Source organism: Tenrec ecaudatus, chromosome 2, assembly GCF_050624435.1.
Source record: "Tenrec ecaudatus isolate mTenEca1 chromosome 2, mTenEca1.hap1, whole genome shotgun sequence".
NCBI classification, from domain to species: Eukaryota; Metazoa; Chordata; class Mammalia; order Afrosoricida; family Tenrecidae; genus Tenrec; species Tenrec ecaudatus.
The window spans coordinates 118,647,562-118,671,672 of NC_134531.1; the positions used below are offsets into that span (position 1 = coordinate 118,647,562).

General features: G+C 44.5%; 1 protein-coding gene across 1 annotated transcript in view; it reads right to left on the bottom strand.

The window, feature by feature from the left end:
- The window catches only part of SEMA6A (semaphorin 6A), a 151,928-nt gene that overhangs the window by 65,598 nt on the left and 62,219 nt on the right, over window positions 1–24,111 (bottom strand). The window contains exons 2-4 of the mRNA XM_075541419.1: window positions 8,137–8,272; window positions 5,442–5,559; window positions 1,139–1,199 (exon numbers count right to left, since the gene is read on the bottom strand). Of these exons, the coding sequence (XP_075397534.1) occupies window positions 1,139–1,199; window positions 5,442–5,559; window positions 8,137–8,236 (279 nt within the window). The 5' untranslated portion in view covers window positions 8,237–8,272. The remainder of the gene's footprint in view (window positions 1–1,138; window positions 1,200–5,441; window positions 5,560–8,136; window positions 8,273–24,111) is intronic.

Here is a 24,111-nt window from a genome sequence, read left to right on the forward strand (position 1 = left end):
CCAGAGGTTGTGCATTTGACTTTGGAAGTCAGAGTCCCCTGGGGAGACTAGAGGCTGAACATACATTTATTGAAAGCTTTCGGCACCCTTGCTGCATGATTAATTCACCATAACAACAAAAGATTAGAGATAGGAGTTCAAATTAAATGAGCATTTCCATCTATTCATTAAACTGCATAAGGATTGAGGAGAAAGAAAAGAAGAATAAACAGCAACAAAATACCAAATGAAATGGCAAATTTGGGGCTGTTTTTATGAGATGCATGCCTTGCCCTTTATTTCCCGTTGAAAAATCAGGTTGTAAACATAGAGGGGATACTTGCTCTGGGTGGACATGGATTTAGCTCAGGTTACTCTTTTTCATGTAAGTTAATGGACCAGAGGAAGCTTCTATTTATATGGACAGATTTTAATAACAAAAATACCATCCCTCTCCCCCCATGTGGAGTTGCAAGGAAAGCTAAGTTATACTTTATATCTGCCTGAACTGGAGAACGATCGCAAATATCCCATTGCAAGACATGGGAATGTAACACTGAGAACATTTCTGGGATAAAGTTTTGCACTTGAAAACGGCTATTTAGGGGGGCACAAGTAGGGTCATATTTTCTCAAAGAATTTAGGAATTATCTAAAATTCCAAAATGGATATGCACATATACTTAATCAATAATACAGAGAATTTAGGAATTATCTAAAATTCCAAAATGGATATGCACATATACTTAATCAATAATACAGAGAAGTTACATAACATTTCTGAAAACTTATTATGCCCTAACTTACTCCCAAATTCGACCCCCGTTACTGTGGAGTTGTCTCTGATACATGGTGACACCACGTGGGTCAGGGTAAATCTGTGTGCCACAGGATTTTCAGCGGCTACTTTTTCAGAACCGGGATGCCAGGCCTTTCTTCCAAGGCGCCCCTAGGTAGACTCCACTGCCAACCTTGGCATTCGTAGTTGAGCATGTTAACTGTCACTCAAGGACTCTAACCTCCCATCGGGCTTAACAGAATGACAGCGTTTGGAACCAGCAGATTATGTTGAACCCTATCCTCTCACTAAGACACTTCATTCTCTTTGAGAACTATCTTATCCTCCTTGGTGTCTGAAAGATGGCTGTAAGAGTACTTACTTTGCTACAGTAAATTTCTTCTGCGTGTGATGTGTCTATATCAACAGTATAAATATGGTCCCTGTAAGCAAAGAAAAATTAGCACTCAGTCAAACACAATAGAAAAACCCAAGAATCAAGATAGCTTTATGTTCTACAGCAGGAGTCACTTCTCAATGGAGGCAGCTAAAGCCAGGTCCGGTTATTGAAGGCAATGAAAGAGCAGACAGTCATAGCCAGGAAGAGAGCCTCGCCTGTAAGAGATGTTCCACGGGCGACACTCAACAGGTTGCTCAGCAAGTTGCTCGAAGGAAAACCTTTTGACAGAAAAACTTCCCTCCGGCTATATTTTCTCTCATACTCAAGTTACAGCGTCTGTGTACACGTAATTCAAGAAAAAGGGGATGCGCATATGTTGGTCCAAACACTGGAAAGCAGATGGGTTCATGTGCCCTTCAAGTGTCTTCAAACCCGCGTGCCAAACACTTGGTAGGCAACATGCCACGTTGGCTCAGCAAGGGGGTTAACCTAAAACTCACCTCTATCGTCATCTCTTTAGAAAATATATTTCCAGCCTGAGCTTTGATGATTTGATCGACAAGGTGGAAGGGAAGAAAAGATAATGGAGGTAGAATTATTTCCAGAAGACAGTCTGCTTCACACAAAGATGGTCAATTAAGGTCTAAAATGTACTCGAGTTGAAGTTTACATTTCTTGCTTCTGTTCACCTTCCTGTTTTGCAGAGAATTTGGGTCTCTTTACAATTTACTGCCAATCTTGCCTTGGAAGGGAGAAACAGAATCAGCAGCTCAGGTGTGGGGCTATATTTAAACCTCCCCTTCTGTGTGAGCGGAGTACAAAGGCGGTTTTGTCTGGAATTCAGAAGAAAGAAAAGAACTACACTCAACTGGGGAGATGAGGGTCTACTGCAGGAGAGCAAAGCAGCTCGTTTCCCCTTGAAATAATATTGACTTTTTCTGAAATGCAGGAAGTCCTGCGGCTGGAAAATTATCCACAGCTTTAAACTAGGGCCTCACAGCTCTGGTGTGGACTTTCAAGCCCCCTCATTATTAGAAATAGATGGAGAGGGGAAAATTATTTTCTTGGGTTATACTTTCTTTTTAATTCCACCCTGTTCTTGAGAAATCTGTGTTTTCTAACTGATGTTAAGGGATGAACAACGGAGATTTTTTTAAAAATAAAGGGAAAACAGAAGGCAAGATAGTTGACTTACAAAATTCTCTAGCCCGCCATGGAACTGTGAATGTAAGCGAGTGTGTGTGTGTGTGTGTGTGTGTGTGTGTGTGTGTGTGTGTGTTTGTAAAGGTGGTGAGAAAGAGAATGTGAAGCCTATTTCATAAATTGCTGAACCAGGAAGTTTCTTCAAGCTTCAGTAGGGTGCCAGAATCGCCCTGCCCTTGAATTTCAAGGCCATTTTTTAGCATTCTTTTTATTACTTGCTTGACTTTATTTGTGGTACTGTGGTCAGGCTCATTATTGGAACGGAATTGCCTATTACTTTAGTATCAGGTTTGAGATGACTCTGAGCTTTTCCTTGCCCTGCCTTCCCTCAGAAAAATAAGCAGGAGTTGAATATATGAACTGTAAATTAACAACTGATTAATATACATTGGCAACTCCTCAGAAAGCTCTAGGGTTGCCCCTTCTGGCACGGCCTGTTTATATGAATGAACAGTTGGAGATTAGGGGGTGGGGGGTAGGTGGATAATTTATAAAGTAGATAATAAAACAGAATTGAATGGGGTCCTTGCCACCAGACTCACTCAATCCTTGGGTGCTGGATGAGATTGGGCCACTGAGTGCTGGCAATGATTGTCCAGATAGAACTGGGACACGGCTTTTACACGTGACATTTCCTCTTGGGCAGTGGCAATCCACTTCCACGTGCAAAGGATCACATTGCCCCAGCAAAGCGAAACAGAGTTTTATGGAGTAAGCCAGCAGCCCGGGCCGGGGGTATTCCCGGCCACCTGTGCTCAGCCCAGGATCCATGCACTCGTTTTCCACCGCCGGTGATTCGAACACAGACCGACTTCATCCTGGGACTTCCTCTCTCCCTCGCTGCGGAGCGACAATGAATCAGGGTTGCCATGGGTTGAGTTTGGGGAAGGATTTAACTTGCCATCGTGTGACTTGCTGCCTAGGAAGCTGGATCTCTGAAGGGCAGAGTTGGGAAATGTGAAGTTAAGAGAAGAAGCCTTGCATATGGCGTCAACAGAGGTAGTTTAGGAATTTTTCCAGGGACAAGAATTGAAGGAGAGTGGCTGAGTATTAAGATTAAGCTCGGAGTCTTAGGGGTGCAGTGGGTGCGTGCGCAGCTCACCAATCACCTCCAAGGGAAACTGATGTGGCAGTCGGCTTCCACCAAGGTCCACAGTCTTGAAAGCTTTATGGGGCTCACTGTGAGTCAGAATTGACCTTACAGCAGCAGACTTTTGTAGTGTGATTGAGTATGGAATGAAAATTGACAATGACTCAAATATCAAAAGCCAACTCAGTGCTGTCAAGTGGATTCCGGGTCAAAGCGCCTTTTGAGGACAGGGTGAACCTGCACCTGTGGGTTTCTGAGGTTGTCACTCGTGACGGGAGTACAAGGTCTCTTGTGAGGCAGGCTGAGAGTTCTGAGCTGCCCACTGCTCCATCAGGGGTTCTTACGCCAATGATAGGACAGTGCAAACTTGACTTCTATATAGTTGACTATTTTATAGTTTGAAAAAGGGAATCCTCCTGCTTCCCTTTCCTTCATTTTTTTTCTTCCTCTTCTTGGCATGGGAATTAGGACAGAACAGTCTTTGTTTGAATCATCTGGAATGATGGTCACTATTAAGTTTCCATAATTTCTCACTGACCTGTACCGCTAGCAGAATGTTATTACCAGAGAAAATGGTACCATCTCTACTGTTTAATGGGTACGACAGGCTAGCAGGTAATAAATAGCACAGACTAGTGCAAGGCCAACACCGACCGTTCACGTCCTGCCTTCATCACGCGGGTCGGTCATTTAATTCTTTATACCTCGTGTTCCTGCCCTATGATATGTGATAGCACTAGATCTTTCTCTAACGTTTCTAAGGAAGTTGCAATTGTATTTGCAACTCACATAGCACAGACAACTGGTATACGCCACGTACTTATTTGTGAAAGAAAAGTTAAACATTGTTTGGGCATGGCTCTTGGTGATTAAATGTGGAGTTTGCAAGCACTTTTTAAAGGTTATACTGCAAAGCTTGCAATCTCGGGCCATCTACATACTTAAAAGAATCAAGCGCTGTTATTTACCACCTCCACCTTTGCCTGTAATGTCTATTTCATCTTTCTGGCATGGAATGATTAATCAGTCTAGATGCAGGTTAAGAACAGAGGAGAACCCCCTTTGAACTATTTAGAATGAATGAGCTATATAATCTAAGCAACTTCTGAAAGATAACATAATCCAACCTCGTTGAACAGAGGGAATTTCTGGGCAGATAGACTGTCATCCAAAATTAGAATAAAAGCCAAAGTCTACTTGATCCCTGTTTAGGCAATTCTTACATGTCCTTCCGTCTTAAGGCATTAAATGTCTAAAAGAAATCTCCTCCGTGGATGTTGTTTCTTGAAAAATGAAACCACACTCTTTGCCATGGGTCCTGTCCAACTCAGAGTAGCTACAGAGGGCTGAGTAGACTGTGCTGAGACCGTAACTCTGAACAGGAGTAGAAGGCTTTATCTTTCTCCCTCCGAGCAGATGGTGGTTTCACACTGCTGCCCTTGTTGTTAGCAGCATAATGCATAACCCCGGATATTACCAGGGCTCCTAAGTAGGACCAGACTGACACTTGCCTCTTAGAAGATCTATTAGATGTATGCTTTCATTGGGTGTTATTGCCAGCCTCCCATTAAAGGATATCCAAAGATGTTCGCTGTGCAAATGCAAGCAGGAATAAAATGCACGCACCTACATACACACACTATATAATACATGTTTATACAGCCGACTCAATTTAACAAACAAGTACCGAGGCGTGAAGCACTCTTTCTGGGCGCTGAGTAAGTATTTGCCTGTAAGTTCGGGAAAAGCAGCGGGTGATTTGGATTTGATCTCTAGCTTATGCGATTATTACTACCGACATCCACACACAGCTAAATGGACTCCGAACTTCTTGAAAGAAACTTCTTGAAGCACTAAAAGTTCCTTGAAATTAAAGAAGGTTTTGTAGGGGAACCTCAGAATCTGAAAACCAGCAAACAAACAAAAACACATATCCAGAACTCGGGCCTGTGGGGTGCATGGGGAGCAGACGCGAAGGAACGGCCACTTAACCTAGCAGCAATGTAGAGGGTTCTATTCATGATCAGAATCATCTGGATGTCCAGTCTGTGCCTCTGTGTGGTGTTCCGTCCTGGCTTGTGGCCCACAAATACCGGATACTGTTTTGTATCTGTGAAAAAAGGAGATGGGACAAGAAAGGGAAAAGGAATCAAGCCAAGAAATGGTGAGGCGGGGGGGTGCATAATAATACCGAACTATGTTTAAGGCAGGGCAGAACACCATACTCGTCCAAAATACTATCCTAGAATATACTCTTTACAAGTCATCAAATTACGATTTAATGTCCACATGGCTGTAAGTAATAAAACGGGACTTAACATTCTATGTGTCACAACTTCTGAGTTGTCTTTCTTTCTGGAGGTTAGACTTGCTGCTGAACTCTTTGCACGAAGCTGCTCTTTCTCCCACAGCTTTCTTCTCATCTTCTGAAGAGTGCTAAGCCTGAGGGGCAGCCTGCCAAAGATCTTGTCTGGGGGACAAAACTATTTCAAAGCGCCCTTCCCATCAATCACCACAAAGGCAATGTGGTCTGGAGGCGAGAGCCTTCATCCAGGAGCCAGAAGAAAAATACAGTCTCCACAGGCGTCCAGTTGGAATAATCTACTATTGAAGGCAGCCCCATTAGGTCGGTTGGCATTCTAGGAACTGTGGGAAGCTCACTGGAGTTGAGCAATTGGCTAATCTCACAGAAACTGAGGCTCTGACAGGACAGGGTCAAATGAAGTGTAGCCAGTTGGGTGGACCTGGAATTTTCGAGCATATTTCTCTGTCCCTACAGTTCACTTTGGTTGAGAGCGAGCAGTCTGTAATAATATCTGACCGTTAAAAATGCCTGTATCTCAACATCTCTCTGCCTTTAAACCTACAATCTCCAGTGCTCTGGCAATCTTCCAAAGAAGCAAAAAAGGGAAGAAAGATGAGTCCCATTTAAAATGCAGTTATTTTCTGGAGGTGTAAATAAATAGAAAACTATCCAGAGATTAATACCCGGACTCCTACAATCTCAACCCCTCTACTATCTGAGTGGGTGATCTTATTAGAGTCCCAATTTATTTCAACCACAATCAAGTTCATTATGAGATTATCAAGTTCATTATGAGATTCAAGTTCATTATGAGACTATCTCGTGTCTTATCCGCCACTACTCTGAACTTTCTTTTACTTATTCACCCATGACAAGGCTAAGATCATTCATATGTTCCTCTATTATCATGGACTTGAGTGATCCTTTAAATTTGATTTTTAGCAACAGATTTGGGCAGAAGAGGCTTTGGATGAGAGCACCATAGAAAGAGTGGGAAAAAATTAAATGCTATTCAGCTTGGGGGCCTTGAGTTAAGTTGACTGCCTTTTTGAGTGACGCTGCTGAACGACATATTTTGGTCCTTCAGCATACCCTTTGACCTTTTGTTCTATACTTGCTTTGTCAGCCTCACCTCCTGATGTCACCTAAAAAGGTGTCATCTTTTACAATCCAGAGAGTTCGGCCTTGCAGAGCTTCCCAAATGCCCCATATTGATGTCCAATAGTCTTTGTTGGGTTCCTTGGGGTTTTGTTTGGAGAAAATTACTGGGAAATAGATATTTGGGGAAAACGTTCTCTTCACCTTTACTAGGGTAGAATAGTTTGTCTTCGGGAGGGCAGGCAAAATCACTAACAAGCTGGTTGTTTCATACAGCACATAGTTAGGACTTTCCTCTCTGCAGAGACAATGGGATTCCCAATCCTGTTGGTTATCCTCCCTTAACTATAAGGCAGAGACCAACGGATAGGCAGGAAGCAGTGAAAATAGGCCTTTGGTGAATTCAAAATCACACTCTACCCAAGTCTGGAGGGATAGAACTCCTAAGTTAAAGACAAACAAAAACCTTGCTTTTATTTGTCAATGACTCCAAAGCACGCATTTTCTGCTTGAATCGTGGAACACTGTGCATGGGAAATGTCACATGAGAAATACCCAAATGACAGTATGCTCCCATACAGCTGACTTAAGCCATGATCACAGTCTCTCAGTAGTTGTTGAGGCACCCTTGTAAGTGTTAAGAAAAATTTCAAATTCTACTCAGACATGTCGCTACAACATTTGATAGAGTTACATAACGGTTGCCCCACTTCTTGTAAGCTCAAAATGTATCCACTACATGGAGTTGATACGGACTCAGACAATCCCATCGGACAGGGTAGAACCATCCTGGTGGGTTTCCATGACGGCCACTCCTTGGGGAGCAGAAAGCTTCCGTGTCTCCTGAGAAGCAGCTGTCGATTTTGAGCTGCAGCGTCACCGGCGCTTAAAGTATTCAGCTTTGCCATTCAGGTGGGTTAAAAGGACTAGCAAATTTCCGATCTATTTGCATGGTTTTATTTAATAATATTTTATTCTGTGTTTGGTGAGAGCTTTCATGAACAAGACCTACACAAGTTAGTTGTTCAGTGGCCGTCTGCACATTCGTAAGTAGCAATGCAACATAAGTAACCATCCCTTTGCTTTACCATGTCCTATATGGGACAACCTCATCTTCTGCTTCTGTATGATAAGGAATAGCTTACTGTTTGTTCTCATGTAGATGATTAAACCAATAACTCTTTGTTTTAATAGGTGCTTTTTTATGGTTTGCTGGTGGATGCAGGCTAAAATGTCCATAAGAAAGGGGGGAGAGGCAAGGGAAAAAATCCGCAATCTACTTACAGTTGCCATGCGAAATACTGATTGGCTCAGAATCTTCTGGGAAACCAGCCCCAGCGAAGTGCAGCAGTGTGAAGTACAGCAGCACGCCTTCTGACCTCATAGTAGTTCAGCGGGGAGACTATTTCTCTACTTCACCCTGCCAAAGAGCAGGAAAGGATGTGTTCTTTTTTCTTGTTCACTTTTTCCTTTTGAAAGTCAGCTCTATTCAACTACATAAAATGAAATAACCTGGAAGATAAATTCAGGAGAATCGAGGCTGCCACTTCCCGTCCCTTCAATTGTGAAATCATTGATTACAGTGTTTTACAGGAGGGACCTGTGTCCATTGCTCACCGTACCTCCTTCTCCAGGAACCTGAGCGCTTTGGGAAAGTTCCTTCCAAACATGTGATGTTTGTTTTAATGGCCCCCTCGAAGGCCATTCAATAAGTAAAACTGGATTTGCTGGGAAGCTATAGGACGGAGTGAAACTGCCCCTGTAGGTTTCTGAATCGGCAAATCTTTGGGGGAATCAAAGAGTAAGCAAACTCATTTTCTACTGTGCAGCAGCTGGTGGTTTCGAGCTGCTGACCTTGTGATTAACAAGGAACTCACCAAGCAACAGAGTTTCTTATTTTGTCCATTAGGGGGCTGCCGTTTCACAATTAAGACACTCTACACCCTCTCCTCACCGCACCCCTGCCAAAAGTAGACAACGGAAAAACATTTTTTTTCCTCTCCCAAAGTTTGCAGTTTCCAATATTGAAAAACTAGGAGGTTTCTGATGGTAATTGAGCTCTCTAACTTCTTTGATCCATCAGCACACCACCTCTACCGCAATACACACAATCCGAATGCTCAAACGGGAGAAAAGAAAGAAACTGGCTTTGTTCTTTCATTTCCAACACGCAGGTCACCCTTTAGTTGATATCCTGACCCCTGGTGAACATAATTCCACAGTGACTTGGGACGTAATAAAATCATAACATAGTCTCTATGATTAGAAAGGAAATAAATGTACCCTTTCAGAATCTGTGGGAGACAACTCTAAAGAAAGTCAGCAACCACATCATGAAATGGTATTGATTGAAATAAGTAGATAGATACACATCTGTTGTTTGTTTCCGTGATTGCCTGCAATAAAACCATGGTAAGTAAAAACACCGTTTTTACTCTATCTTCTGAAAGATGCCTTTTATGTCGAGAAAAATTATCCTGAACCTTGGAAATGCAGTGAAAGAATCCTCATGGCACTGTAACCACCGCATCCTTCCTGGGCACATTGGGCGTGAGCTTTGCTGGATCAGGAAATTAATGTAAAACGAGACTATCTTTTCATCTTCCCTGAGTAATAAAGCCTTTGAAGCAGCCTGCCAAAGAGGATCTTTTTTGAACAAAGCTCCTTTATGTGGTCCATCAATCATTTAAGATTTGTGTGTAGAAAAGTCAAACGTGGTAACCTAGCTGTCTTTGAAAGTTAATTTGGCAAACGAGCTGCTAACTTGTGGCTTTCAGAGCACCACTTAGCTCGAGATACCTGTCTCCCTTCTTCGTGCCAAAAAAACAAAACGGAAAAAAAACCTTGAGCAAGTCCCGGGTGTTGCATTGCAACTTATAATTTCACCGACACAGCTGGGTCTTAATCATTTCTTCAATTGAAAAGTGCACATTAATTAATTTGCTTTATCTTGAAAAATCAAAGGAGAGCGGTTGAGAGAAGAGCCCTGAGACATTTCCCTATCTCCATCTCTGATGTGCAGATCAAAATTCAACTTTAAATGTTTACTTGTTCACAAGGGTGATTCGTTGCCAAGAGACATAAATAGATAACTCTAGACAGGTTAAAAGCAACTGTCTTTTTATTCATGTCTCTGTCAGACCCTCCATAGAATGGAGACCCTGAACCCAAAGGACAAAGCTCTCAGGTCTCCCTCTGCGTGGCTCAGGGCTCCTGTTCAGTATAACATGAGAGGGGAGCAATCAATAAGCAGAGTAAGTCTAACAGAGGCCCAACACGAGCTATCACGTTTTAAATATGAAAGCATATGGGGGGATGGAAGCAGCAGTAACATTCACCAAGAGCTCACGCACAGCAGTACACGGAGACCTCTGACTACCTCAGAGTGTGTAACATAAGAGACGACGAACGGAGGCTCAAGCAGTTGATCCCTGTTCCTGAAACAATCCTGGGAAAGATGATGCTTTCCTATTAGCAGGCTGGTCTCTATCTTGCCATCCTTGCCATCTATAAGCTAAAGAGACGGAGTCCTTCGAGTTTATCAGGTCCCCCAGGATTAATTCTTTCCATGTCAAGACCGCAAGGCTCAGATGCAAAATCTACAACCTCGGGAGCCAGCAGGAAGACTACTGGAGGCAGAAGAAATATAGTATGCAATGGCTCTGTTTTAAATCCTTACACAAGGATCATGACAGAGATGGGCCATTTAAATATCTCCAGGCTTAGAGTAGGGCTCTGTGCCAGGAAAAATAGCTGCCTTGTGTGTGTTTCTATCACCATATTATCAAGTTGTTGGTATGTTTACCCTGTGGGTGGAAGTGTTCTAAGGGCTAATCGATCCTAGTCCATTCGCAGGCACACACCGCTTTCTTCACCGGAGGTTCGGGCGAGACCCTGCCTAATCCACTTGGGTCCTAACCCTTGCAAGTCGGTAGACGGGGTTATTTTCTTGTTGAAACTATTACTTTGTGGAGGGATCCCAATTTTATTACCTGGTTGATTCCCAGCCTGCCGAAGATGGGCTGGGTCTTGCCCCAAAAGACGACAGGCATACAGACTTGTACCAGCATAGGATAGCAATTGAAACAAAACTTTGAAACAGATTTCCATCGGATTTCAAAAGCTAGAATTTAACCAGCTGCTGCAGTTAAAGAGACTGATGAAACCTGAAAAGTGCTACCCACATATAGCATATTTACAGAAAACTGTTCAAACCATGGCATTTTCAATGGCCTCCTCGGCATGTGACAGTGGGACACTGAATCAGAATCAATACACTTGAATTATGGGGTGGCGAGCACTGACCAAAGAACAAACAGATATGTCTTGGAAGAAGTACAACCAAGACGCTCTTTAGCAGCAAGGCCGGCAAACTTCATCTCATGTACTTTGAACACATGATCAGGAGAGGACAGCCCTGGAGCAAACACGCTGTGTTTGGCAATGTGGCAATGCAAAAGGAAGGCCTTGACAAGACAGGCTGGCAGAGCGGGCCATAAGGATGGTGGCTCTGACAGAAGGACGATGGAGAGGATGACAAAGGAGTGGGCAGTACTCTGCTCCGTCGTATGAAAGGTTACTATGAATCAGAGCCAATTTGGACGGCACTGAACAACAATACATTTGTCCCTCTCTGCGGCTGGTCTGATACAGTCTATTTAGGGCTAAGATGTAAGCAGTTATTCAGAAAGTTATATAAAGGAAGACTAGTGATATAGAAGACGCAAAACAAGAGCATTTTCTTCCTCTTAAGCTTGAATTTTCCCATAAAATTTTCCCAACCTTCTACTCTTCTTAGCCTACATAAAAACGATCTTTGTAAAACATATCGGTACTATTTGTGCCTCAACCCATAAAATTCATGAAAAATCTGAAGAGGTTTCTTAATTTTAATAGGCTTTGCTTGGTGAATTTATTAGATCTATTTTGTTTCATCAATTACACGATTTCATTGTGAATCCAAGGGAAAGGTTTGTGTTGGCTTTCCATACAACCTGAAATCCACATGAAAATACATTTTACCCTGACTTTCCCCCTAAAGTCCTCACACCAGAATTGAGTAACAGCACCAGGATGAACGACTGGTGTTGGGACAAGAGATGCCAAGAATCAAATGTCTGCAGTCGCGTGATTGGACAGGGGTAGTCTTCAGGCATTTCACGCTAAGAACCCAACACAAAGAGGTCTGTCTGAAAATCCTGTGACTGTGTTCACACTGATAATTGCTTTTGTTAATAATCTTCTCCTTATCTAGCGCCTCCATCAACCTCCACTTGCCAAATCCCACTTGCCAATCATTCAACTGATTATTGTGTCAACAAAACGTTAAAGCAAAACAGATGTCAATAGTCGTGGAGAATGAGGTCATACATTGAAGAATGAAGTCATCACGGAAGAATGAGGCCACATATTGCCACATCTTACTTCAACCAGAATACTTTATAAGAACTATGGGACCTGGCCAGCTCCCCCCACCCCCACCGCGCCAGTCAGACAGGACTACCCCTTAAAATTAGTTTAAGTCCTCGGTTGAACCAATCCCCTAAATCTGCCCCCAGAAAACCCCACTTACAACCCAATCGCATTTGGTCCAAGGACTTAAAAACCATATTCAATTTGTAGCCAACATTGGTGTGAAGGATTATACACTTAGCTATGGATTTCTCATGCCCTAAAATTTTTGAGACATAGACAAGAAGGGAGGGAAGAAATGAGGGAGGGAAGGAGGGAGGGAAGGAAGGAGCGAGGGGGACAGAGAGAGAGAGAGAGAGAGAGAGAGAGAGAGAGAGAAAATCTGGACACTGCTGGTCCTTATTCTGTACAGCTATTCTTGTATGTGGCTGTCCAAGGTGGAAGGACTGGCCCACTTCTACTGAAAACATTCCCAGCACTTCCTAGTGTCTTAAGAAGCTTACCACACCCTGCTTAATCCCTGAAGGCTTTCAGGGTGACATACCTCTATGCCACCCAGGTAAAAGACATCCCTGTAGCGGCATCAGGTTATTTGTAAGTTCCTATGTGTCATTGGACCTAACGTGACTCACGGTTCATACACACACAGAACCGGGCTTTGTTTTTCAATGCTCAGCAGGGCAGGGCCACAGGCACTGTTAGCATGTGCAGCTGCAGCAGAGAATATGCCAGCAGGCTAGAGCTTGCATGTAATTTGGTGCACACATTGGTATCCAATGAACAGCATACTAAGAAGTGGCAATGATGAGACGAAGCATGGAACTGGTGACTTGCAAATGCAAAATGCTCCTGGTAACAACGGTTAAGCATGGCCTTGAAATCAACAGGAAAAAACAGTGAGTGGAACTTATTTTTCCAGAGGAAAGTCATGTTAATGCATTTATAGAGGTCTAGACAAAGACATGTACATGCAATATGAGGATAGGGAAATAGATCTATGTGCCTATTTTTATAGGTTTAATATTAAGGTAGAAGAAGGACCTTGGGCCTCTACTCAAGCACTCCCTCAAGGCATGAATACTTTCTTCTATTAAATTGGCATTCTATGATGCTCACCCTCCTGACACAACCGCTGAAGCCAAAGCGGGTGAACAAGCAAATGTGGTGAAGAAAGCTGTTGGTGCCCGGCTATCAAAAGAGACAGCATCTGGGGTCTTAAAGGCTTGAAGATAAACAAGTGGCCATCTAGCTCAGAAGCAACAAAGCCCACATGGAAGAACACACCAGCCTGTGTGATCACGTGGTTCCAAAGGGATCAGTTATCAGGCATCAAAGAACAAAAAATCGTATCATTGGCTGCACACCTCCATGATACGATCGCTGAGGACAAACGGGTACATAAACAAATGTGGCAAAGAAAGCTGATGAGGCTTGAAGGTGAACAAGCGGTCATCTAGCTCAGAAGCAGCAAAGCCCACAGTGAAGAAGCACACCAGCCTGTGCGATCATGAGGTGTTGAAGGGGTCAGGTATAAGGCATCATCATAAAAAAAAAATCTTACCATAGTGAATGAAGTGCAGAGTGGAGACCCAAAGCCCATTTGTTGGCCAATGGAGACCCCCTCCCAAAGGGGTCTACAGGAGGAGATGAGTCAGTCAGGGTGTGACGTTGCACTGATGAAGAATAGAGCTTTCCTCCAGTTCCTAAATGCTTCCCCCACCCCCAACCCTACCATGATCCGAATTCTACCTTGCAGGTCTGGATAGAGCAGCGGATATACACTGATGAAGATAGGAGCTGGAGGCACAGGGAATCCAGGACGGATGATACCTTCAGGACCAGGGGTGTGAGGGGCGATACTGGGAGGGTAGAGGGTGAGTGGGTTTGAAAGGGGGAACCGATTATAAGGATCTACATGTGATGTCCTCCTCCCTGGGGGACGGACAACAGAAAAGGGGGTGAAGGGAGATGCCGGATAGGGCAATATATGACAAAATGACAATGTATAAATTATCAAGGGCACATGAGGGAGTGGGGAGCGGAGAGGGAAGGGAGGGGAAAAAAAAGGACCTGATGCAAAGGGCTTAAGTGGAGAGCAAATGCTTTGAGAAAGATTGGGGCAGGGAATGTGCAGATGTGCTTTATACAATTGATGTATGTATATGTATGGATTGTGATAAGAGTTGTATGCGTCCCTAATAAAATGTTAAAAAAAATCCAATAAATAAATAAATAAAAGAAGAAAATGTTCTGAAAACAAAGTACATGTTCTACTTATGTCACAGCAAGTTTTTAAGGCGCTCAATAATTCACACTGTCATTGGTAGGAGGAAGGTTGTTCTAGCTGTGACCCAGGACAAGTCCCTTAGCCTCCCTGGCTCTGGTTCCAAATCTGTGCAATGGAAGGGCACAGAACGCGAGGGTCTATACAAAAGTTCTCCAGGCACTGAGATTGTAACTCTTCTCGATGATTCTGCACAACAAAGACGGGGGTAGACATGTGATAGCGGTTAGGGAGGACAGCATGTGAGTCACCAGGGTCAGGCCAATCTATTGGAATGTTTCACTGGAACACATTTCCAAGGCCACGGCCACCAGCTGGTGGTTTAAGCTGGAGGTGAGGGCAGCAGTAAGGGAGATGTGGCCCTGCAGGCGTCTTGTCCGAATCAGGTTTCTCATTCCTAAAATGCAATGGGAAACACGCTGGGCTTTGGCATTGGGTGTGTCTCATCCTCTGAGATTGTCACAGGAGGGAAAAAAATGTCTCCTGCCCCTGGGTCAGGGCCCTCTCTGAACACGCGACAGGACTCATGTGGGTCCGTGCTCTCTACTAGCCCTCCCTACATTGACAGCAGTTTGGAAACTCCAGGGATAAATAGTTCCACTCACTGCGCAGCATTGCATGGTGCAAATATGAGGTGAGGAGCAAAACTTCTTTGTGGTGTGTATGCGCAAACCACAACTGGTATGGCAGGAAAATTTGTGAAAAGACCCAAGACTTTAAAGCAGGTTGTTCTACTACATTTCCGCATTGGGACCAGGTTTAAATTTAATCAGTAGTCTTAAAATGGCCACGCAAAACTGGTTGTACTATGGGCTAGGCACCGTGCTGCTAACTTTGAGGTTGGTAGTTCAAACCCACCAGTGGGAGAAAGATGAGGCTGGCTGCTCCCCTGAAGATGTAAAGTCTCAGAAAGCCTGTCTGGGGTCACTATGAGCCAGAGTCAACCGCATGGTAAGTGGGGTCTGGGCCAAACTGGCCAAGGGGAAGCCTGTTGCCATCATTGAATCAGATTTACGATTTCGTTGTGTTTTCCACTAGTGTAAGTTTTTCTTTTCATTTCCCCAGCATTCTCATTTCTTTCCGCAAGGTGACTTTCTTTCGAACTCAGAAGTTAAAAAGCAACTTGTTGGACATCAAACTATTGCTGACCGTACGGGGGGAGCATAAAACAAATGAGATATTTGCACCCCTGGGTTCCACTTACTGGGAGTTCTTGGGGGTGGGTGGGTAGCAAACAGTTAATACACTTGGCTGGGAATGCAAGAGTTAGAGGTCTGAATCTACCCAGAGGTACTGCAGAAGAAAGGCCTGGTGATCCCCTGGGAATTCAGCGACTGAGAAGTTTATGGAGCTCAGTTCTCCTGACACTCATGGGGTCAGCGCAGTGGCAGCCGGGAGGACCTGTTGTCTTTGGCAAGATGTGGAAGCTCTCTGACTCTCAGTTTCCCCATCTTTAAAGTGGGTTGGAAAAAGTCTCACAGATTTATTGTGAGGGTTAAAGGTATGATAATGTGCACACCAAATTGTTTGTGGTTGAAGTTAGGTGCCCTTGACTCCGTCCTGCTCATAGTGACCCTTTATTTAACAGAAGGAGGAGCCTGGCCTTGCAGCACCATCACAATTGTTTCCATATTTGAGTTCACTGTTGACAGCTGGGATTGTCCTCTTTTTCACTGACCCTTCACTCTACTGAGCAGGGTGTTATCTTCCCAAGTACTGGTCGCCTGATAATATGACCAAAGTCAGCAAGCTGAAGCCTCGTTGTCCTCATTTCCAAGGAGCATACTGACTGTACTTCTGCAAAGACTGATTTGTTCATCCTTCTGGCCGTCCATGGTGTATTTAATACTCTTGGCCAATCCCATCGTTCAAAGGCATTCATTCTTCTTTATTCACTGAACTCAACAAACATTTGACCATTCCCTAGTTAAGATACTAAAAGTGCCTTTAATAGTTTCCTTGAAGCTCCTTAAGAAATTCTCAGGGAGCCCCCAGAAAAACCCCTGGTGTTTTGCTTCCTCAGGAGGAAGCGATGCCCAGGCCGCTCCCTGAGGTCACTTAGCTCCTGCCTCCTGGTGAGTAACTTGATGAGCTAGGAAGGTCTCCTTCTCAACAACAGTAATGCGTGCTGTGATTTAATGATAATATTAATAGCCATGGCACTCCATGGAGGTGAAAGGAATATAACAATATGGGAAATTGGAATATGCTGGGATGGGAGTAGTTGCTTATCAAACATTCTGTACGTCGGGTGCACAGGTATAGTGTGTTAGTCACAACAATCTGAGGAGACAGGTCTTCGTTTCTTCTTTGTACTTGAGGGGAAAATAAGACTCGAGGAGGTTAAGTTATAAGTCGCGCATTTCATCTAAATGGAAATCCAGAATTCAAACCCAGGTCTGTGTCCTGGTGCCAAGTCTCTGTTCTTCCCAGAACATCAAAAAATGAGAAGAAACAAGAGAGGCTGGAAAGAAGGTGACGCTGGCATAAATGGAAACTGCACTTAAGATAATAGTCCCATATAGGCTGATGCATCTATATTTACGTGGACAGAGTGACTGAACGTCCCTAATGGCTCCAGTAATAAATGTCTATAAAAGGAGCACGTTGCTTCCAACAATGTAGGCATGCAAGGCTCATTCCACTTTATGGCCCTGCTATTAGGAGCTTAGGTGACAGAAAGATGCAAATGCTCCGCAAGCCCAGTGGTGGGGACATTGATTCTCCGGTGCCACCACACTGTGAGGCGGAATCACTTGCCTCCCTCACCAGTGCTGGTATAATATCCACACATCATAGAGAACTGCGGTTCTTTGGAAGGATTAGAACCAGGATGTCTGCTTCAGTGACTGGTAAGAGAAATAGATTTGGGGGCCCTCAAGTCTGAGTCAGAGTCCTCATGCCAGTCCGAGCTGAGGAATCAGGTGTTAGTACAGAAAAGCCAGCTAGCTGACTGACGGCTGGAGACATGTCTTCCAGGGTCCTGGGCTGCGGATCCTCTTGCACAGGGGGAAAGAATGATGACTGATTAAATAGCAGGTGCCCTCTCCTGAGCTGCAGAATGCAGGTTTAAGGACTGCGGGGGCCAGAGCCTACTGCTGCTCACAGGATGCATAGCTGGGCCAAAGGAGAGCATTTCCCAAATGGAATTGGAAACAACTTGGGCCCATTGATCTTGGCTGAAACCTTTACTGTACCAAGGCTTCGGGGACCACAGTCAGCCCCCTGTTCATTGATAATTGCATTAAGGTGTAAGATCCACACAAATAAGAAAAATAGCTCTAGCCTCTTAATACAGCATCTGGTCTTTGTCTCCTCTTCTCAGCCATTAACAGACATAAAAGCACCCATTGTGGAGGAAAGGGAAATGCCACAGACCCAACTCCAACACATTTTGGAGAATGATGATGGCATTCGATGGAGTATAATAATAAATATCGACTGTGTATAATAGATGCTCCATTTTAGACCTAAAACCACTGTCACAAAAGAGCAGAAGCGCAGCTGTGCATTCAGAAGTCCTTCTAGAAAATGCTTCCCCCACCTCTGCCTGGAACAGTAAAGATTGGTTATAGTCCTGCTATTTTTGGAGGTGAGTTTGTCTTTCAGGTGACGCTTTCCCAGGGCAGTAGGACTTCTTTTTACCCCTCCAAGCCTCTCTCTCTCCATCACAGGCATGCGCGTGCATGCACACACACACACATGCACACTTGCGTCAAGGCATATATGCACTGTGCATGGATATTTGGACACAACCCATGAACTCCACCCCTGTACGCACGATGTCAGGAGGCCTCATAACATGGTGACACATTATCTCGATCGATGGATCTCCAGCAGCAACATTGCACCTCAACACGTTGACCCATGGCACTCCCAGCTGTTTGCCAGTCTAATCTTTAATTTTTAATAGTTTTACCATATTACTGACCTCCTACATTTTCCCTAGAAGCAAATCCCTTTCTTTCCCCTTTATCCTTGAGCTGCCCCGCCCACTGAGGTCCTGAAAGGTGACGACTTGCCAAACACGGAGCTCACTCTGCACAAAGCTGAGCTGCAAATGAGGACTCCCCACTCCTCCACTTGCACCTACTGGCCTCTTGGCCGGCATTAGGTTGCTTTCAGAAAGGAAACCAATGTTCGTTCATTTCTCCTTGGCTTGCTGCCTGATGTTCATTATCGCCATTGCCTGATTTCTGTTTTACCTAAACACTCCCAGATTTCCACTGGGAGCCAGGATCTGTACTAGATGGTAACAAAGATAAAGGTTGGGCGTGTGGGGCGTGTCCTTCCTCTCGGAGTTCACTCTTTCCTGGATGGGCCTGCCAGATCCTGCCCGCTGTCCCCAAATACAATGTATAGAGAAAAATGTGATTCTTTTCTAAAAAGAAATCACAATTCTCCCTGAAAGCATGTTGTCTGGAGGTATCACACACCTAGGCTTTCTGTGGGAGGAAGACCCGGATGATGAGAGGTGAGAAAAGGAAGCAGACAGGGACATTTCAGGAGCAAGACCAGGTCGAGAAGACTGAACATCTGGAAAGCCCTAGTGGATCATTTCACTCATAGTTTAAGGAATATAAAAGTGTTGTCTCAAGAATCTGATTGACTTTTTAACGTAGCTTAGTTTAACCGATCCTAACTGCTAGTGCAGATTAAAGCGAGCCCTGAGGGGTTGCTACTTGAAGCATCGGTGTTTCGAAACTGCCAACCACCCTTGGGGTGAAAAGACGTGGCCATCTACACTCATAAAGACGGCGGCCTTCAGAAGCCTTCGAGAAGCTGTACTCTGGCCTATTATAGGAAGGGGACCAGATTTTGACATTGGTAAAGCGGGACACCATTGATAAAACTCATATCCTGGCTAAATAGCCACATGGCAGCCGAAAACCCTATACCCTAGCTTGTCCTGCCTTCTTTCCAAAAATTGGGACTTTTTTAAAACGCCGCAGGACGTGGGACAAAGTGTTAAAAAGGAACTGTCCCGCCAAAAGCAGGACGTCTGGTCACCAGTCTTAACTAACTCAATGGTAGACGGCAGCTACAACAATTGCATCTGAATTCCTTTTTCTTCTAAGGAAGAAGGCAGTGGAGTTTTTGGAATAAAAGCTCAGAATATTGGTTTATATTTGTTCTAAATGGTGAGTATGTAGGTAACTTTCAGAATTCTCCAAACCACACGGGTGCCGCGGGGTTGCTGCTGCTGACTCCTGGGGACACCGTGTGTTATAGAGAAGTGCACCACAGCATTTTCTTGGCTGTAATCTTTATGGATGCAGGTCACCAGGACTTTTTCCCGCAGCACTGCTGGGTGGATGCCAATGGCTAATCGTCAGGTTAGGAGGCAAGCAGCAAACCATTTGTTTTACCCCGAGACCTGAACATTACTTTGATTGCTCTAATTTTCTGTACATGTGTAATATCATTAAAAATGAAAGAGGACAAAAATAGCACGGCTCAATTGAAAGCCTCTTTTCCCAGTGCCTACAAAGATTATTTCACCGTGTCTTTAAAGGGAGCCAACTGGAGCGACTAGTGACGGGACATTCCATGAACCCTGGTCAAAATCCGGGGTGGATTGAAGGTAAAACACAATAACCCTTGCTCTATAACAGGACGACTCTCCCTAATCAGCTCTCCTCCGTCTCGGTCAACATAATGAAGAGCAGGCTCTCCCGGCCACAGCTTGACCTTCCTGAGGTCAGCCTGCAAGGCTAGCTGCAGGGGTGTGTGCTTCCTGCCAGGATAGGTGGAAGTCAATGACGAGTCTTGAAGATACAGAAGGGAAAAACAACCGAAAACCAGCATGCAAGCTTCTCTTTCCTTGAGCCCCAAATCATGAATTCGCCAATCACGGATGATTAAAACCTTGAATAGAAACTTATAAATGTTTTGTTGTTTACTTGTGTATAAAAGTTGGCGGGAAACTACTCGCAAGCGCAAGCATAAAGAGAAGAGGCATTTCGTTGAATCAAGTTTCAAGTCAGGCTTCTGGGCGCTCACTGCAGGCCATCTGTCCTGGCATACCCTGCCTCCTTCAGTGGGTGTCCACACTTTCCGGGGACCCCGAGAGGCAACACAAAGTTTACCTTTGATTCACATTCATCGAGTCAGAGAGTTGATTCTGACTGACGATGAGTCTATAGGGCAGGTTAGAACTCTGCCTGTGGATTTCTGACACTGAAACTGTTTCCAGGAGTAGCAAGCCTCATCTTTCTCTGGAGGAGCCACTGGTGGTCTTGAACTGGGAACCTCGAGGTTAGCACCCCAGCATGGAACCCACTATGCCACCAGGGAGGGCTTCATGCCTCTAACTATACAACAGGCTAGAAGTGGGGGGAAACTCATCGTAGAATTCTAGGATTGTCTCCAGAACAAAAAATGATATTGCTGACAAATGCTTATCAGTAGCCCTGCGTCCATACACCCACGTGACGTAACCATCACGATCCCAACACACTCAAACCTGAAATGAGGCAGCAATGTCACCGCTTGAATCTAGACGTGTTTTATACTCCTCAGGAAATTCATTTCATTTATACATTTTAAAAATCCTGCTTTATGTCCCATTGAGCTGGTTGAAAATGGAAATCCTACACATACAAACCTATCATTGAATTTGGTAGCTATTGCCGAGTTTCCCTGAAATGAACAATATCATTAGTGTCTTTGTTCATGCTCTTTACTCCTGAAAAGGGACACATTAAGCTGGTTTGATTTACTTAGCACAAAATAACTCAGCGCTCGGCAAAGGCACGTATCCATTTGAACTGTCACCTGAGAGAGAGGCAGTATTCACGCGCGATGGCCTCTCCCCAACCCAGAGTCAAAGCTACACAGAGCCTGTCCCAAAACGTCCACTCGTTTTCACATTCAAAACCCTGCCCTCAACATTCATAATGATTTCCAGCCCTCTGAATATACCCTTCCCTAAAGCCAGTGAGAGTGAAGTCCCCCCAAAGTGTGGATTTCTTAAAATGCCACCTACTGACTCAGTTCGTTACAGAGGCACCTTTTACAGGGCACTCACTACATGGAAGCGAAGGTCCTGCTGACACAGTAGCTAAAGCATTCATTTGCTAAGCGGAAGGTTGGAGGTTCCACTCCCCAACTACTCCCATCAAGGGCTGTCTCCTTGGGGACCTGCGGGACTGCTCTACTCTCTCGTAGAGGGTCACTCTGAGTTGTAAATGACGGCCCCGCACCGAGGTGAACACAGAACAGAATTTAAGCCATCCTCCTTGGTACGTGACTGAGCGGACGGAGGTGGCCAGTTCCGGGCTTAACTGCTTTAGTGGCGGTAGTCGTTTCAAACGTCCCTCGATCCTGCTGAATTGTACCGGGAAACAAGGTTCTGATGAGCAGATGGGTGTGGAACTTAGAGGAATCTCATGTAATTTCAAAATCCCCAAATACTTCTAAAACCACATGTTTTTCCTATTCTTTTGGTGATAAGAGTTAACCTGAATTAGCACAAGGCCATGTATTTACAGGTTTCAGGTATTCCACTTAGAGTCAGTATTTACTAATTTCTGCAAATCTCTCAATGGGCTTGGTTACTGGGTGTGGCCCCAGCATGCATTGGAGATGTAGGAAGTCCTGCTGCTTCACTAAAACCTATTAAAAAAATTAAATTCTGAAACACACCTGTTCTTGAGACTGAGGTTGTGAAACTATGTTCATTTTTGTCCAAAAAGATCCCAAACAGGATAAAAACAGAATGAGAAAGGAAGTTCTATACAGCAGCAGTATTTCCAACACTGACTTTGATAAATCTGGGGCCTCTAATTATTCTCTGATGGCTAGTAAATGCCTTGTGGAATTAAAATACATAAATAAATACACACATGTATTCCATCTGATTTTCCCTATTTTAAAAACACTTTGCCTTAGTCCACATCTGAGGATAACCCAAAAACTAGGAATTGCTGGTGGAGGTACCTGTACTTATCCTTTGTTCTCTGCTCTGCCTTCATAGGACCAACGGGATAGCAGGTGTGTGATGCTCGCAAACTGATGCGATCAGGGTAGAAAGGGTCTCAGTGCCTCTTGTGAGAAATGGCATCCTGTCACAGCAGAAGGGACAAACCTCACCAGGCAATCCCCCCTCCTGGGTGAGCCTCCTTTTTTCTCCCATCTGACAGCCAGCAATAGGCAGCTCAGCATGCCTCTTCTCTCTTGATGAAATGGGTGGACTTCATAGATTGTGTTGTGAAGCTGGTGGGGGTTTCCCAAAGGATTACCTATAATGTCTGTAGCCTGTCGTCTTTCTCTGCTACACAGAATGACTTTTCTGATCACGCTCATCAGAGGGAATTGTCAGCTGGCTCTATCTGCTCTTGGTGCTGATAGATGATGAACCTGCTTTTAGTTTTCAAATATCTGCCTTTTTTTAATGTGCCACACCAAGAGGTTTTGGGAATAATTAGTAAAAGATGCTGCATTTCAGCAGTATCTTATGAGGACTGATAGGGTGGCAGAGGAGAAAGCCACGCTCCCCTTCTTCTCTGCGGTTGCCTCTCTACTGACTGTTCCTCTTCTTCTCACTAAAGGGCCCTGGGCACTTAGGCACAATGGTAATCAATTCCAATGCAGAAATAAAATGGAGGAAAGTGGCTAATTTTTGATAACCTGGATACAAGGTTAATTATTGCAATCACAATTATCTGGAGGGAAAACAGCACATGGCTATCACTAATTAGCCCTTGGATCTTTTTTTAAGAAATTGCAATTCCCATAATTAATACCACAGTAGACAATCACTATAATTACAGTCTCCATGAGAGAGACCAGAATCAGGAGGGAAAAGTGAAATTATCCAATAAGCTTGAGTGTGACAAGCAGAAACCAAATTAAAATGCTGAGGGTCAGACAAAGGAGGCGATCAATCAAAGGGAATGTGCCAGTGAGATATGTGCCCAGCCCAGCAGACATGTCCAGTGGGCCAGCCAACCAGGAAAACGAACACCACAACTCCTCAAATGCATTGTGCCCACCGTCCTCTGGGAGGTACAGGGACTGGATGAATGGCTTGGAAAGCGACTCATCCGCTCCACAGAGGGCGGCCTGGGTCCCCCACACTTCCGCTAGTCAATCTAAGCAGCGAGACACAAGAAGACACAGCTGTGGACCCTAGAGAGAAGGAAGCATGCATGGCCTTCCCTTCGAAAGAGAGATTCCCCAGGTTCGCTTCGAATAACTACAAGACCATGGCCGAATCATTTCCTACTCAGACAGCGATGTTCTTCCTGATAGTCTCATCTCTCCAAAGAGTAAAAAATAGAAAGAAAGAAAACTCATTCTAAAGTATTATGCAAGAACAGGCAGATGTGTTCTTAGCATATCTATTTATTGGGTCCTTGCCAGCAGCGCTGAGGCGGAGCTTCCTCCAGAATGTGTAAGGAAGAGGAGGCCAGGTGCTGTCTGAGGCTGAGACACGATGGCCCACGCCAGTCCCGGGCCCCACATCTGAAAAGGGATGCCCCTTGGACGCCTTGTCTTTGCTCAAAGGGACATTCTGCCCGTGCATGTGAGATGTTATCAATCATTTATTTCTGCCTTTG